At 38.0% G+C, this 17130-nt stretch overlaps 2 protein-coding genes across 2 annotated transcripts; both read right to left on the bottom strand.

The window, feature by feature from the left end:
• Nucleotides 1-1555: 1555 nt before the first annotated feature.
• LOC311291599 (E3 ubiquitin/ISG15 ligase TRIM25-like) lies at nt 1556-7178 on the bottom strand. Its single transcript, XM_084410716.1, has 6 exons — nt 6422-7178; nt 4226-4321; nt 3795-4028; nt 3533-3692; nt 3303-3362; nt 1556-2933 (listed from the first exon to the last, which is right to left on the bottom strand). Exons 1-6 carry the CDS (start codon nt 7010-7012, stop codon nt 2398-2400), a joined length of 1677 nt encoding a protein of 558 aa, XP_084266842.1. The 5' UTR covers nt 7013-7178; the 3' UTR covers nt 1556-2397.
• Nucleotides 7179-12090: 4912 nt separating this feature from the next.
• Nucleotides 12091-16274, bottom strand: LOC311291613 (tripartite motif-containing protein 29-like). The gene is made up of 5 exons (XM_084410739.1): nt 15597-16274; nt 15377-15472; nt 14946-15179; nt 14684-14843; nt 12091-14513 (listed from the first exon to the last, which is right to left on the bottom strand). The coding sequence occupies exons 1-5, from the start codon at nt 16182-16184 to the stop codon at nt 14344-14346; spliced, it is 1248 nt and encodes a 415-aa protein (XP_084266865.1). The 5' UTR covers nt 16185-16274; the 3' UTR covers nt 12091-14343.
• Nucleotides 16275-17130: the final 856 nt, after the last annotated feature.

The raw sequence follows: 17130 nt of genomic DNA, 5'->3' as shown, positions 1-17130 counted from the left end.
TTAAATAGAAATGGAGCTAAGCCGTTTAGGGCTTTATAAGTCAGTAGCAATACCTTGTAATTAATACGGAACTTTATAGGTAACCAATGCAGTGATGATAAAATCGGTGTTATATGATCATATTTTCTTGATCTAGTAAGAACTCTAGCGGCGGCATTTTGGACTAACTGTAGCTTGTTTATTGAGGATGTAGGACAACCAGCTAATAAAGCATTACAGTAATCTAGTCTCGAGGTCATGAATGCATGAACTAACTTTTCTGCATCAGAAACTGATAGCATGTTACGTAGCTTAGCAATGTTTCTAAGGTGGAAAAAGGCTGTTTTTGTAACATATGAAATATGATTTTCAAAAGACAGGTTGCAGTCTAGTATAACACCCAGGTCTTTTACTGTAGAGGATAAAGTAACAGGACATCCTACGATGTTAAAGTTGTATTGTGAGAGGTTTTGTGGGCGGTTTTTTGAACCGATGTTCAAAAAAGTGTCTGTTGCAATATCAAGTTCTTCTAAGCTATCTGGGATGCTGAGGAGATGAAACTGATCAGGAAGATTATTAATAAAGCAATCTTTAGTGGCAGAAGTGATAGTTCTAACATATTTGTAACACAGAGTCGGCTTTGCAACCTAGGCTAAATGGAGTATACACGAGACTAGATAATGATCTGAGATGTCATTGCACTGCTGCAGAATTTCAACGGCATTAACATTGATTCCATGTGACAATATTAGATCTAAAGTATGATTATGACAATGAGTGGGTCCTGACACGTGTTGTCTAACTCCAATAGAGTTCAGAATGTCTCTAAATGCTAATCACAATGCGTCTTTTTTGTTATCTATGTATATTAAAATCACCAACAATTAGGACTTTATCTGCAGCCAGTACTAACTCCGATAAAAAAAATCTGCAAATTCTTTGATAAAGTCTGTGTGGTGCCCTGGTGGCCTGTATACAGTAGCTAAAGCACAAATGTCAAGCGCAATTTATGATTTACACTAGATAGTGTTACATTAGAAATTACAAAGAACTAGAACAGAACAACCACAATGACAGTACAAACTGAGGGCTAGCTATACACAAACTAATCATGGGTAAAATAGGACAGGTGTGACTAAATCAATGAACTAATGAGTAAGAAACTAATCAGAAGTGGGAACAAAGGAAACAGGATCAGAAAACTGTGAAATTAAAACAAAAAATGATGTCCCTAAAGCTTGATGGCAGTAACTTTTGGAACATTGACATTTATTTGAAGTGAGCAAGATTTTAACTGATTTAACAACTTTATTGCTTATATCAGGGTTCACCAATCTCGGTCCTGGAGGGTCGCTGTCCTGCCCTGTTTAGCTCCAACACACCTGTTTGAAAGTTTCTAGTATGCCTAGTGAGACCTTGATTAGCTGGTTCAGGTGTGTTTAATTGGGGTTGGAGCTAAACTCTGCAGGACAGCAGCCCTCCAGGACCGAGATTCGTGAACCCTGGCTTATATCTACCCCAAAGAGGAGTATGCAGTCATGAAAAGAAGAAAATAAAAGAAGAATGAGAGACTTGAGAGAATTGCCCAAGCAGTGATATTTATTGAGTGAACTGTAGCCTACCCAGAGTTACAGAGTGTTTCTTGTGGTAAAACAGAAATACAAATATGGTAAAACAGAATACATGAGGAGAAACACACACTCACAATGTGAATATACGCAAAGTACAGAGAGATTTTATTACTCCTACTAAAGCTGATAAAGTAAAATATTCTTTGATGTAGAAATTTGATTTTTTTTTTTTTTTTTTTTTTTTACTTATTGATACTGGTTCACCAAAGGAGACTAGCTCTAGTTTGCTTGTTAACAGTGGATTACAGTATAGGTATATTTCAAAACTTTGTTTTTGACTTTTGTCTAGGTCATATATGACAACAATAAATCAAAACCAAACCACTTGATAATATAACAAATATGAAATACAATAATTGTATACTTTTCCTGCCCTCTTGAAAAATGAAGGGGTACATTTTATTTAAATAGAACACATACAGTACATGAATATGCATGTGTGAAACCTAAAAACTTGCAGTGGGATGCAGCCGGGTATTATTCAGTTCTGCTTAGTCCAAGTGATTTTATAAAACCCTTTTTAGAACAATGTACACAGTTGAATGTGACTCCTGTACGTGTGAAGACAATACAGTGACATATTATTTGTGTTGTTACACTCAATGGCAACTTTCATATTCATTAATTACTTTGTTATACTCATCAATAGAGCCTATGAGAAGAGTTTTATTTTAGAAATCTGCAATGTTATTTTAATGAGAGAAGACTTCAATTTCTCACAGTTGCTGATTTATCATAGAGCTCAAATTTATAAGCTAATTTTATTTGTAAAATCTCTGTATCATATTTATAATTCACACAGTTTCAATTTTGATCCTTTATTGCATTTTGAGAAGAACTCAAACCCAGGATAGAGAGGCTGAGTGAATGTGGTGTGGACTCTGTGAATGAGGGTCATTGTGTCAGAGACGCTGTAGAAGGACAGAGTTCCTGCACCGTGATCCACATACACTCCTATTCTAGAGGAGCTGGAGACTACAGGGAGTTCAGTCGATTTGTTATTATGCCAGAATGAGCAACGGGAGTCAGAGCAGACCAAACTCCAAGACTGATCATTACGTCCAAACTCACAATCACCTCCCTCTCCCTTCCTGCTGATGCTCTTATATGACACTGATATATCCACTTTACCACTCCACTCAACCTCCCAGTAACAGCATCCACACACACTCTCTCGACACAACACCTGCTCCAGAGTATCAAATCTGTCTGGATGATCAGGATACGGCTGGTCTGTGTCAGTGTATTTAATCACTCGGTTCCCTTCAGACAGTGCCAGGTTTTTATTCACTGTGTTTAAATCCACAGTGAGTTGATGAGAATCTGATTAAGACAGAGCATATAATCAACATGTAATTCAGTATTTCAATCATTAAAATAATTAAAGTGAAGGTCAGAGAGCAGGTGCTTTACACCTGACTACATGTGAGTGTCACTGTTATTGACATCATAAAGCTGTGTGTGAATGAGTATAAAGCATTATAAAAATGAATAAGACTAATAATAAAATTATTCTTATTAAGTACTTTAATTTCATTTGGTGACTATTTAACTGATTTGAATAAAGTCTCAAGTGAAACAAGAATTTGTATTGATGAATTGATGTTTGTGTTCATATTTATGGAGTTTATTCTGCAATTTTATTATAGACTTGTTTAGTTTCAGTATGTTTGTTTGTTAATAGAGACTTACACTGAAGGAACTCCTGCCTGGTCTTGGGTTCAGGGGTAGGAATAATCTCAATGTATGTTACTATGGAAACCAAAAGATCTTTATTATAATTCACATGCTGTATAAAGAGAAACTATCAAAACCATGCCATATACAGTTATTGATATGCGTTGTATGATCTACAAAATATTACAAAATTACATTATATGTATTACCTATTTCTCTTATAAAAGGATGAATTTGTGTTTTACCTTTGTCAGATATCTTCTCTATTTCCTCTCTGCAGAAATGCTCCAGTTTCTCTCTCAGATGAGACACAGATTTACCAACATCATCAAAAGAGAGACGAGAACTGACAGTGATGCTGGACGAGTCTGTAGATCCAGGAGGGACAGAGAGAGACTGGAAACTCTACACAGACACAAAGACACAATAGAAACATCCGCTAAAGACAGAATCATTTGATAGGAAACCTTCCTTAAGACATTGTCCTGTTTGTCAGATCTCTGTTACCTGGAGGAATTGAATGTGATCATCTGTGTGTGAAAGCTGCTCCAGCTCAGTGTCTCTCCTCCTCAGATCCTCAATCTCCTGCTCCAGTCGCTCCAGTCGTTCTTCAGCTCGACTCACTGCAGTCTTTTCCTGGTCTCTGATCAGCTGTGTCACCTCAGAGCGGCTTCTCTCAATGGAGCGGATCAGCTCAGTAAAGATCCTCTCACTGTCCTCCACTGCTGCCTGTGCAGAGCGCTGTTAGGACACACAGAGACGCATTAGAACCAGTCCATTCACTCAGCTCTTACTGGTCCCTCACACAGCCTGTTCCCCACAGTGGGCTTCAGTGGGACTGAAAGAGCTCCAGCACTGGCTCCTCACGGACTGACTGGAGGAGAGTCCTAACTGAGTCTGAAACAGCTCTTCCAGCAGTTCTTCTGCTCTAAACTCACCTTGTGAGACTCTACAGCCTCTCTCAGCTCCTCAAGCTCCTTCAGTCTCTCCTCGATTCTCTGCTGGAATTTTCTTTGCATCTCACCCAATTTTCTCTGCAGGAATGACAAATAATCCCCACCTTATATTACTGCATGCTAAAAACAAGTAAAACTCTTGAGTTTAATATTTCAAACCTAAAATATCACAAACCTAAATAGCTGCAAAGAAGCTTTATACTTTTTTTATAATGATCTTCATTTATATAGCTCACTGATTCTTGAGAGTCGGGACAAAACACGTTTTAAAAAACTTTTTAAAAAAATACACACTATATCAATTAGAGTTATATGTTTCTGCAGAGAAAGGTCTTAGCTATTTAACCATGTAAAGGAACAGGTTCTAAATAAAAACACATTTTTAACAAATAAACATGTTTCCCTTCAGAACTGGATTTGTGTCAACTCCGTCAGACACACTAAAAAGTATACAATTTTAATTCTTCAAATCAAACAAGAATCTAAAGTTCTGAAGTATATTGTAATAGTGTTTAGTTACTCTGATATGTAAAAAAAATACAATATATAAACTTAAGTTGTGATTTCACACTCTTCTGAAAACTCAGATTTCTAAATATTTGCATTTTCAAACTTTGATTTTAATTTCAATATTGTAAAAACAAATTCCTTAAATAAATAAAACATAAGAGGATGTAGATCAGATGGTCCTTTATTACAAAAACAACATAAACTGAAGGAAGAATATTTTTTCCCCAAAAAAATTTACAAAAACATACGAAGATCTGACGGTGTTGATGAAAAACTGACGGTGTTGACGGAAAAACTGACGGTGTTGACAAAAAATGTTTGAATGTTTTACCTCAGATTTGTGAAATGTTCACCTGTTTTTCATGATATGTTCTGACAATAAAGAGTAGTTTAAAACCACAATTAACACTCTGTTTTCTACATCTTTCACTTAGGAGCAAAAATCTGCCTTTAAACTTTAAAGAAATAAAGATTTGACATTTATCGTGATAATTATCGATATCGACTGATATTAAAAAAAATTATCGGGATATTTTTTTTGGGCCATATCGCCCAGCCCTACACTGGCTTCTCATTTCTCTATCTCTGTCTCTACATATATAAATATATTAAAGTGCTGGCAAAGTTACACGTTACACAATAATAAGCAGACCACTGCCTGCCCGTTCTCTACAAGTCAGATGCGTACAGTTAAATAATGTAATGCATGCTATGTATGTGCATTTATGTGTAAATAAAACCCTGAAATAACAGTTTAACCCTTCACTATATTCACAAATAATATTATATTCGCACATTAAGAGGTTATTGGTGGATTTGTCAACTCCGTCAGCTTACAGGTCAACTCCGTCAGACATAGAACCTGACGGAGTTGACGTCTGACGGAGTTGACGTAAGGGCATGTATTTTCCTGCCAAAACATGTATTGTACACTGCAGCTAGGTAGTTTATCCTCAGTTGCTAGATGTCCCAATAACCTCACTAAAATGCTTAAATTCAATCCACTATGGTTTAAAAAAAAGTATCTTAACAGAAAGATGGTATTGACATGGTGCAGCTGTGACCATAGGAATATTGACATTGTTTGTCTAAAATATAAAAAAATGTAAAATGTACCAGAGAATGTGTGGTAGTGCTGCATTCACCACAGGCAGGGAGATGAAAAGGGGTCCTCAGGGATATAGCTGACCATGCTATTTCCTGATTTAAAGAGCTTTATGAAAAAATCTGACGGAGTTGACAGAAACTGAGGACACAACTTTAATAGGCAGATTTTTATAGAAAATATTGTTTGATGTTCACTCCATGCATTGTTTTTTATATTTATACCCCTTATTTTTTATTTGATATATATGTTTTCATAATTGTAGAGCTTTTTAAAAGTTTTTTGGGATGGTTAATATTGTGACCTCTTGCTGAGGACAAGTGCAATAACATGGACCTTCTAACCACAGACCATACATTTAAACAAATTTTCCCCAAAAAGATAAAAAGGGTTATTCTAAAAATCAGATAGGTATATAGAATTCCTTTAGATTTAACTTTGTAAGTATGTCAATCATGATGAATTTCTTAATTTTTGCTATAAATTAGACTTTTCTATGTGGGACATGTTTTGTCCCGACTCTCAAGAATCAGTGAGCTGTTAGGGGGTAATTCAAGTCATACCTGTTTCTCAGTCCTCTCTGCTGCTGCTGATACAGTGTCATGGTTTTTGTGTTCATCCACCATACACAAGTAACATATACAGGTCTGATCTGTACGACAGTAAATCTCCAGCAGTTTCTCATGTTGAGGGCAGATCATCTCCTGAAGTCGTCCAGTGGCGTCCATTAGATTGTGTCTTTTACTTTTGAAGAAACTCTCATGTTGTTCCAGATGATTTTGACAGTAAGAGTTCAGACACACCAGACAGGACTTGATGGCTTTGTTTTTGTCCCCAGTACAGACGTCACACTCCACATCTCCAGATCCAGTGTAACACTGAACAGGACGAGCTTGTAGTTTTGTCATCTTGAGTTTCTCCACCACTTCAGCCAGCATGGTGTTTTTACCTAAAACAGGTCTTATAAAGAAGATCTGTCTGCACTGAGGACAACTGTTGTAGACTTCCTTCTGATCATCCTGATCCCAGCAGCCTGTAATACAGATCATACAGTAACTGTGTCCACAGGGAATGGTCACTGGATCCTTCAGTAGACCCAGACAGATTGAACAGTTGAATGTATCCCGCGACCATAAAATACTGGCGTCTGCCATTTTCTTGTGTAGAGAGGTGTAGCCTGCAACTGCTTAACTTTCGTTTTCTCCGAACTGAGGCGTTTCCTGTTTCTGTACATTAAGAAACGTGTGCAAACAGGTTCCTATAACATAATGTCAACTGTAGAACATCATAATAGACAGACCCAGGCAGACAGTGTAAGAATGCAAAGCTACAGAGAGCTAATTTTATAACTTTCTAACTCATGAAATAATTAAATGTTTATGCAATGGGATTGACATGGTAGCCTACATGGTTTAAAGAATGCAATTGTGATAAACTATTTAAATACTAGGCCTACTGATATTTGGATCATGTACACTATTAGTGAAAGAATACGTACTAGTAACAGAAATAGATAATTTTAATAGAGATTTTAATAATAAATGTAAAAACGGCTTGCCTTGAACATCCACTAGATGACAGTGTGGTACAGGAACACAGTTTTCCAGCGTGTAAAACTGTCGTGTTCCAGTAGAGGGCGCACTAACACACTGTGGAATTTTCCATGTTCTGCCTGTTCGTGCCAAACGCATGATACAGCACATTCTAGCGCCCAGACCGCTCTGACAGTAATGCAATATCATTCAAAAAACATCACTTCATGCTGATTACAAAAGTCTCGAAAACACTCATATTCAACCCTCAGATAAAGCTAAAAACAGATAAAGATGCTTTAGCTATGCCTAGGCTATACATGTAAAGTAATTTGCTATAGTAGAAGTTAAGTGAGGAAATTTGGAATTTGGTTGTGTTTGCGTACGCAATTGTTCTCTCTCTCTCTCCACAAAATCCGAAAAACCTAGTTGCACTCCATTTTTCTGGTAGCTCTCTTAAGGGCCAGAGTGTGCATTGTACCACGGCGTTGGACAATTTTCTTTCATCTTTTTTAAGCGCAAAGGAGCAACTGTGTCTAAAGTGCTGGAAAAGAGAGAGTCAAAAGTGTCTGTTGCAATATCAAGTTCTTCTAAGCTATCTGGGATGCTGAGGAGATGAAACTGATCAGGAATATAAAGCAATCTTTAGTGGTAGAAGTGATAGTTCTAACATATTTGTAACACAGAGTCGGCTTTGCAACCTAGGCTAAATGGAGTATACACGAGACTAGATAATGATCTGAGATGTCATCGCACTGCTGCAGAATTTCAACGGCATCAACATTGATTCCATGTGACAATATTAGATCTAAAGTATGATTATGACAATGAGTGGGTCCTGACACGTGTTGTCTAACTCCAATAGAGTACAGAATGTCTCTAAATGCCAATCCCAATGTGTCTTTTTCGTTATCTACATGTATATTAAAATCACCAACAATTAGGACTTTATCTGCAGCCAGTACTAACTCCGATAAAAAAATCTGCAAATTCTTTGATAAAGTCTGTATGGTGCCCTGGTGGCCTGTATACAGTAGCTATAGCACAAATGTCAAGCATGATTTATCATTTACACTAGATAGTGTTACATTAGAAATTACAAAGAGCTAGAACAGAACAACCACAATGACAGTACAAACTGAGGGCTAGCTATACACAAACTAATCATGGGTAAAACAGGACAGGTGTGACTTAATCAATGAACTAATGAGTAAGAAATAACCAGAAGCGGGAACAAAGGAAACAGGATCAGAAAACAGTGCAAAACCAACTCAATCTTAAACAGATCAAACATGACAAAACCTTAATAAGTATTTGTCACAGTGTCTGGTTTGTGTTCCCTGGGTGTCCACTAGAGCTCCTCTTCCCCACGGTGTCATCCACATTATGAACTGCATTCCCCACAATCCTTGTCTGTACCCATCACTGTTTCATTGCACTCAGCTGTTCCCCATTATCATTGTTAGTTCTGTGTTATATATATACACTCACCTAAAGGATTATTAGGAACACCATACTAATACTGTGTTTGACCCCCTTTCGCCTTCAGAACTGCCTTAATTCTACGTGGCATTGATTCAACAAGGTGCTGAAAGCATTCTTTAGAAATGGTGGCCCATATTGATAGGATAGCATCTTGCAGTTGATGGAGATTTGTGGGATGCACATCCAGGGCACGAAGCTCCCGTTCCACCACATCCCAAAGATGCTCTATTGGGTTGAGATCTGGTGACTGTGGGGGCCATTTTAGTACAGTGAACTCATTGTCATGTTCAAGAAACCAATTTGAAATGATTCGAGCTTTGTGACGGTGCATTATCCTGCTGGAAGTAGCCATCAGAGGATGGGTACATGGTGGTCATAAAGGGATGGACATGGTCAGAAACAATGCTCAGGTAGGCCGTGGCATTTAAACGATGCCCAATTGGCACTAAGGGGCCTAAAGTGTGCCAAGAAAACATCCCCCACACCATTACACCACCACCACCAGCCTGCACAGTGGTAACAAGGCATGATGGATCCATGTTCTCATTCTGTTTACGCCAAATTCTGACTCTACCATCTGAATGTCGAAACAGAAATCGAGACTCATCAGACCAGGCAACATTTTTCCAGTCTTCAACTGTCCAATTTTGGTGAGCTCGTGCAAATTGTAGCCTCTTTTTCCTATCTGTAGTGGAGATGAGTGGTACCCGGTGGGGTCTTCTGCTGTTGTAGCCCATCCGCCTCAAGGTTGTGCGTGTTGTGGCTTCACAAATGCTTTGCTGCATACCTCGGTTGTAACGAGTGGTTATTTCAGTCAAAGTTGCTCTTCTATCAGCTTGAATCAGTCGGCCCATTCTCCTCTGACCTCTAGCATCAACAAGGCATTTTCGCCCACAGGACTGCCGCATACTGGATGTTTTTCCCTTTTCACACCATTCTTTGTAAACCCTAGAAATGGTTGTGCGTGAAAATCCCAGTAACTGAGCAGATTGTGAAATACTCAGACCGGCCCGTCTGGCACCAACAACCATGCCACGCTCAAAATTGCTAAAATCACCTTTCTTTCCCATTCTGACATTCAGTTTGGAGTTCAGGAGATTGTCTTGACCAGGACCACACCCCTAAATGCATTGAAGCAACTGCCATGTGATTGGTTGATTAGATAATTGCATTAATGAGAAATTGAACAGGTGTTCCTAATAATCCTTTAGGTGAGTGTATATACCCTGCCTGTTTAGTGTTTGTTACAGAGTCCTTGTTATGTATCACACCACTTCGGATGTCTGTTCTACCTGGTTCTGGTCTTGCCTGTTTCTTGTGTTGGATTGCCTTTTGGATTTTGACCTTTGCTTGGACTGGATAATGATTTACGGATTACCCTATTAAATACTGCATTTTGGATCTACCCCTGTTTCCTGTGTGTGGATCGTGACAGTATTATGTCCCTAAAGCTTGGTGGCAGTAACTTTTGGAACATTGATTTGATTTATGTGAAGTCAGCAAGATTTTAACTGATTTAACAACTTTATTGCTTATATCAACCCAAAGAGGAGTTGGTAGATATGCAGTCATGAAAAGAAGAAAGTAAAAGAAGATTGAGACATTTGAGAGAATTGCCTGTACCCAGAGTTACAGAGTGTTTCTTGTGGTAAAACAGAACACATGAGGAGAAACACACACTCACAATGTGAATATACACAAAGTACAGAGAGATTTTATTACTCCTACTAAAGCTGATCAAGTAAAATATAATTTGATGTAGAAACATGTTGTTTTTTTAAACTTATTGATACTGGTTCACCAAAGGAGACTAGCTCTAGTTTGCTTGTTAACAGTGGATTACAGTATAGGTATATTTCAAAACTTTGTTTTTGACTTTTGTCTAGGTCATATATGACAACAATAAATCAAAACCAAACCACTTGATAATATAAAAAATGAAATACAATAATTGTATACTTTTCCTGCCCTCTTGAAAAATGAAGGGGTACATTTTATTTAAATAGAACACATACAGTACATGAATATGCATGTGTGAAACCTAAAAACTTGCAGTGGGATGCAGCCGGGTATTATTCAGTTCTCCTTAGTCCAAGTGATTTTATAAAACCCTTTTTAGAACAATGTACACAGTTGAATGTGACTCCTGTACGTGTGAAGACAATACAATGACATATTATTTGTGCTGTTTCTCTCAATGGCAACTTCCATATTCGTTAATTACTTTGTTATACTCATCATTAGAGCGTATGAGAAGATATTTATTTTAGAAATCTGCAATGTTATTTTAATGAAAGAAGACTTCAATTTCTCACAGTTGCTGATTTATCATAGAGCTCAAATTTATAAGCTAATTTTATTTGTAAAATCTCTGTATCATATTTATAATTCACACAGTTTCAATTTTGATCCTTTATTGAATTCTGAGATGAACTCAAACCCAGGATAGAGAGGCTGAGTGAATGTGGTGTGGACTCTGTGAATGAGGGTCATTGTGTCAGAGACGCTGTAGAAGGACAGAGTTCCTGCACTGTGATCCACATACACTCCTATTCTAGAGGAGATGGAGACTACAACTGGTCAAACTCCAGGACTGATCATTACATCCAAATCTACAACCATCTCCTTTCCTTCTGATGCTCTGGTATGACACTGATATATCCATCTCACCACTCCACTCAACCTCCCAGTAACAGCGTCCACACACACTCTCTCGACACAACACCTGACAATAACCATGAAATATGTCTGGATGATCAGGATACCACTGGGCTTTGTCAGTGTATAGGGGTCTCCAACCTTTTTTCATTTGAGAGCTACTTTTTAAAAATGAAAGTGGCCGAGAGCTATGTAATGCAATACTTAAATCTCTTAAATAATGTCTCATAACTCTCATATTAACTATCCAAACTGTTTTAGACCTAAAAGAGTTTTTGTAGGCCTATATATGTCACCCTTAAATGTCAGAGATAAAAAAAAAATTGATAGAAAATTGTACTTTGCATATTATACTCTAAAAACACATACTTATTGTTGATTTTTATCGTGCATCATAACTAGAGATGAAATGGCATGAGAATTTCATTTCATGATTATACTAGTGACCAAAATGATCACGGTTATCACAAAATCCTGTTTAAAAAGTACTAATACTACACAATAAAATCAATTCACCAAGTTTTATGTCGAAAACCAGCAAATAACAACAACAAAAATAGCATCAATATGCACTTTATTGTTTACATAAACATTAAAATAATAAAATTAAAAATGATGGCCAGATTTTAAAGGAGTGTCTTCCATCTACTAACATGTACAAGTTCAAATAAAGTTTTGACAAAAAAGGTTTTAGAAAAAGATAAACCTCGTATATTTCAGCCTTTAAATCATTTTTATAAAAAGAATGAGTCAAAAAGATAAATTACTGACATTTACAATGCACATTAGCTTATCTTTTATTATTAATAGTAAAATTCGGTCCGATTTTCCCGTGGTGTCTGTCGTTGCTATGCAACCATGCCCCGGCCCCGCGCTCTCCACGTCAACGATAAAGAAGTTTTAGTAGCTAACGGATTTCCACCACCGAAAAACGCTTGCTGTAGCTCTGCTACAAGATTAATTTGTTTTTGAAGGAAAAACACCCGTAGTGTTTGGGTGCACCCCCATCCTTCATGTTGACTGACGCCCGTTTCACACATACCCGTTTGCAGTGCGTATTTTTTCCGTACTCATATGTAGTTTACGTTAGAGCTTTCACACTGCACACGGTTGCAGACCATCGCGTTCCAGTTGCGGTGCGTATACACAGCAGTGCAGCGATCGTTTCCGCGAGTCTATTTTTGCTGTGCTGCAAACGATGAATTAAAGTGACAGCGCATGTTTCGTGGTCAAAATGAACAGATTGACCTGAAAATGTAGTACCTAATCTCAAAAAATAAATGTATTTAATTAAATACTGCTTTTTTTCACAGTCATCTTTTTACTTTGAGACCGGGGTAAACTACAATTTTACCTCATCAAGGCGACATAATGAACAACACTTCTCTCATTCGTGGAGGTGGAAAAACAAGTTCTTTGTGACATGCAAGATTTTATTAAAATTTAAATGCAATAAAGGCATGAGTCGGCTGTTTTTGTCAATTTTAAGTTTTAATTTAAAATGTTTGCGATTTTAATATAAGTACATGGTTAAATATTTGACCACTTGCTTGAGCAACTTAAGTAGAAGTAATGCATGGAATAATAGGCCTACGTTGTTTAAATTGTGTTTAACCTCTGAAGTGTCACCGGCCCACCGGTGGGCCCAAAATCATTACATATTTAAAACAGCAATATCCTATAATAAACATAAACTAATCTTGACAAACTATATATCATTTGAAAGCTTACAAACTCTAGTTTTCATATTTGGTTTATAATATTTGGTTCATAATTTATTTTCAAAATAAATTAGAGAGGAGCTGTAATTTATCAATTTGCAACAACAATATTTTCATATTCCTAAGGCGTGTTCAGACCTTTATTTTGAAATAGCAATGAACATGAAAAATCATGAAAGAATGGTTGAAACCTCAGTTTGTTTTCATGCCAAGAGTTCAAAAGGTATCATCCATTAAATTATTTTAGAAAAAAAGATATTAAAATGTTTTTAATAACGCATATGGAAATGGAGGCGCCCTTATATGGGCAGTAATGGAGTCCGGTTGTCACCTAGTGAAAATGTTTGGTACTGCGCCCAAACAAAATCTCACTGAAAGCTCATTTTTTGAGATATCAACCTAAAATTTGAAACACAACTTATTCAGATTTTTGGCTTTGATTTTCTAGCAGTTTTAGAGTCGGCCAGGTTTTAAAAATATAAATTTTATATAAAATATGAATAATTAAATTTTTTACATTGTACATTTTCATAAACTCAAACTTCTATAACTTTTTTTTTATTTCACTTCAACAAATATCTGCCAAATGTCTTCTTTAAAACAAGACCAATTTTACGTCTATACTCCAAAGCATTCTTTAATTACAACCATTTAAAGTCGAAATGTGAATTTTCATGTATATTTAAAAAAAGGGGGTGACACTTAAAGGGTTAAACGTGCATACGTCCATTAAAGTGTACAAAGAGAATCGCAATGCTGACAAAACTTTTTTTTTATAAACGTTGCTGCATAATTTATGGATTTTAAATAAAAATAGCGAGTATGTGTTTGTGGTACAGCCGCGGATCAGTTACGCACTGCAAACGCATCATATCCGAAAGCACTTTAGCGCGTGCTGCTCCTGCTCCTACACCGCATACGCACTGCAAACGGAGTATGTGTGAAACGGGCGTGAGCTTTCAATGTTGTTACGGAAAGGGTGAAGCTGATTGGTTGGTTCTTGTCACATGACCTGTGGTGCGTTTGCAGCATTCTGAAAAGTTGAGATTTTTTCATCTCGCCACGCCTGTAAAAAATGAGCGCGTCACTTCAATTATTTGAATAAAGTCGAGCGCTCAAACAACGCGATGTGGGATCGATCCAAGAGTCTCCAAGGCGATGAGCTACTGGTAGCTTGCGAGCGACGTGTTGGGGACGCCTGGTGGAGACTCTGTTCCTTTCACACAGTACCAGGGTAGGAATAATCTCAATGTATGTTACTATGGAAACCAAAAGATCTTTATTATAATTCACATGCTGTATAAAGAGAAACTATCAAAACCATGTCACATATAGTTATTGATATGTATTGTATGATCTACAAAATATTACAAAATTACATTATATGTATTACCTATTTCTATCATAAAAGGATGAATTAGTGTTTTACCTTTGTCAGATATCTTCTCTATTTCCTCTCTGCAGAAATGCTCCAGTTTCTCTCTCAGATGAGACACAGATTTACCAACATCATCAAAAGAGAGACGAGAACTGACAGTGATGCTGGACGAGTCTGTAGATCCAGGAGGGACAGAGAGAGACTGGAAACTCTACACAGACACAAAGGCACAATAGAAACATCCGCTAAAGACAGAATCATTTGGTAGGAAACCTTCCTTAAGACACTGTGCTGTTTGTCAGATCTCTGTTACCTGGAGAAATTGAATGTGATGTTCTGTGTGTGAAAGCTGCTCCAGCTCAGTGTCTCTCCTCCTCAGATCCTCAATCTCCTGCTCCAGTCGCTCCAGTCGTTCTTCAGCTCGACTCACTGCCGTCTTTTCCTGGTCTCTGATCAGCTGTGTCACCTCAGAGCGGCTTCTCTCAATGGAGCGGATCAGCTCAGTAAAGATCCTCTCACTGTCCTCCACTGCTGCCTGTGCAGAGCGCTGTTAGGACACACAGAGACGCATTAGAACCAGTCCATTCACTCAGCTCTTACTGGTCCCTCACACAGCCTGTTCCCCACAGTGGGCTTCAGTGGGACTGAAAGAGCTGCAGCACTGGCTCCTCACGGACTGACTGGAGGAGAGTCCTAACTGAGTCTGAAACAGCTCTTCCAGCAGTTCTTCTGCTCTAAACTCACCTTGTGAGACTCTACAGCCTCTCTCAGCTCCTCAAGCTCCTTCTGTCTCTCCTGGATTCTCTGCTGGTATTTTCTTTGCATCTCACCCAATTTTCTCTGCAGGAATGACAAATAATCCCCACCTTATATTACTGCATGCTAAAAACAAGTAAAACGCTTTATACTTTTTTTTATAATGATCTTCATTTATATAGCTGTTAGGGGGAAATTCAAGTCATACCTGTTTCTCAGTCCTCTCTGCTGCAGCTGAAACAGTGTCATGGTTTTTGTGTTCATCCACCATACACAAGTAACATATACAGGTCTGATCAGTACGACAGTAAATCTCCAGTAGTTTCTCATGTTGAGGGCAGATCATCTCCTGAAGTCGTCCAGTGGCGTCCATTAGATTGTGTCTTTTACTTTTGAACAAACTCTCATGTTGTTCCAGATGATTTTGACAGTAAGAGTTCAGACACACCAGACAGGACTTGATGGCTTTGTTTTTGTCCCCAGTACAGACGTCACACTCCACATCTCCAGATCCAGTGTAACACTGAACAGGACGAGCTTGTAGTTTTGCCTTCTTGAGTTTCTCCACCACTTCAGCCAGCATGGTGTTTTTACCTAAAACAGGTCTTGTAGTGAAGGTCTGTCTGCACTGAGGGCAGCTGTAGACTCCCTTCTTATCGTCCTGATCCCAGCAGCCTGTGATACAGATCATACAGTAACTGTGTCCACAGGGAATGCACACTGGATCCTTCAGTAGATCCAGACAGATTGAACAGTTGAATGTATCCCGAGACCATAAAATACTGGCGTCTGCCATTTTGTTGTGTAGAGTACAACTGCTTAACTTTCGTTTTCTCCGAACTGAGGCGTTTCCTGTTTCTGTACATTAAGAAACGTGTGCAAACAGGTTCCTATAACATAATGTCAACTGTAGAACATCATAATAGACAGACCCAGGCAGACAGTGTAAGAATGCAAAGCTACAGAGAGCTAATTTTATAACTTTCTAACTCTTGAAAGAATGAAATGTTTATGCAATGGGATTGACATGGTACATGGTTTAAAGAATGCAATTGTGATAAACTATTTAAATACTACTGATAGTTGGATCATGTACACTATTAATTAAAGAATACGTACTAGTAACAAAAATAGATAATTTTAATAGAGATTTTAATAATAAATGTAAAAACGGCTTGCCTTGAACATCCACTAGATGACAGTGTCGTACAGGAACACAGTTTTCCAGCGTGTAAAACTGTCGTGTTCCAGTAGAGGGCGCTCTAACACACTGTGGAATTTTCCATGTTCTGCCTGTTCGTGCCAAACGCATGATACAGCCAGTGTTGCCAGATTGGGCGGGTTCCCGCCCAATTGGGCGGTTTTGAATTTGATTGTGCGGGTAAAAAAGGGTTTGGGCGGGTGGACAAAATTTGGGCTGGTTTGGGGTCAGTTCGGCGGTTTTCAAACATCTACATTTTAATGTCTAATTGGTTAAAAAACTAAACTAAAGTGTGCATGTAGTCCATAAAATCAGTCATCATGACATTACTGTACACACACACACACCCATGCAGAGTCAGCTGGCGTTAGTGTTGACGTCACCGACGTGCACGCACTCTTAGCCAATCAGCGTTCAGCAGGCAGATGCGATTTAGCGCAATAAGTTGTAGCTGTATATTCCGGTATATTCAAGTGATCGCTAATGCCAAAGTGACATAGCCTACTATACAGTAAGTTGTATCTACAGAGTGAGATAGTGC

The sequence above is a fragment of the Rutilus rutilus genome (genome assembly GCF_951802725.1).
Source record: "Rutilus rutilus genome assembly, chromosome: 6".
NCBI lineage: Eukaryota > Metazoa > Chordata > Actinopteri > Cypriniformes > Leuciscidae > Rutilus > Rutilus rutilus.
This window is presented reverse-complemented; position numbering and strand designations above follow the sequence as displayed.

Coding starts and splice junctions, on each gene's coding strand:
- LOC311291599 (XM_084410716.1), bottom strand. CDS start 7,012: ATGGCAGACGCCAGTATTTTATGGTCGCGGGATACATTCAACTGTTCA. Junction 4,322..6,421: donor CAGAGAGGACTGAGAAACAG/GTATGACTTGAA, acceptor TCATTCCTGCAG/AGAAAATTGGGTGAGATGCA. Junction 3,363..3,532: donor AGAGAAGATATCTGACAAAG/GTAAAACACAAA, acceptor TGGTTTCCATAG/TAACATACATTGAGATTATT.
- LOC311291613 (XM_084410739.1), bottom strand. CDS start 16,184: ATGGCAGACGCCAGTATTTTATGGTCTCGGGATACATTCAACTGTTCA. Junction 15,180..15,376: donor AGGCTGTAGAGTCTCACAAG/GTGAGTTTAGAG, acceptor GTGTCCTAACAG/CGCTCTGCACAGGCAGCAGT. Junction 14,844..14,945: donor ATCACATTCAATTTCTCCAG/GTAACAGAGATC, acceptor GTGTCTGTGTAG/AGTTTCCAGTCTCTCTCTGT.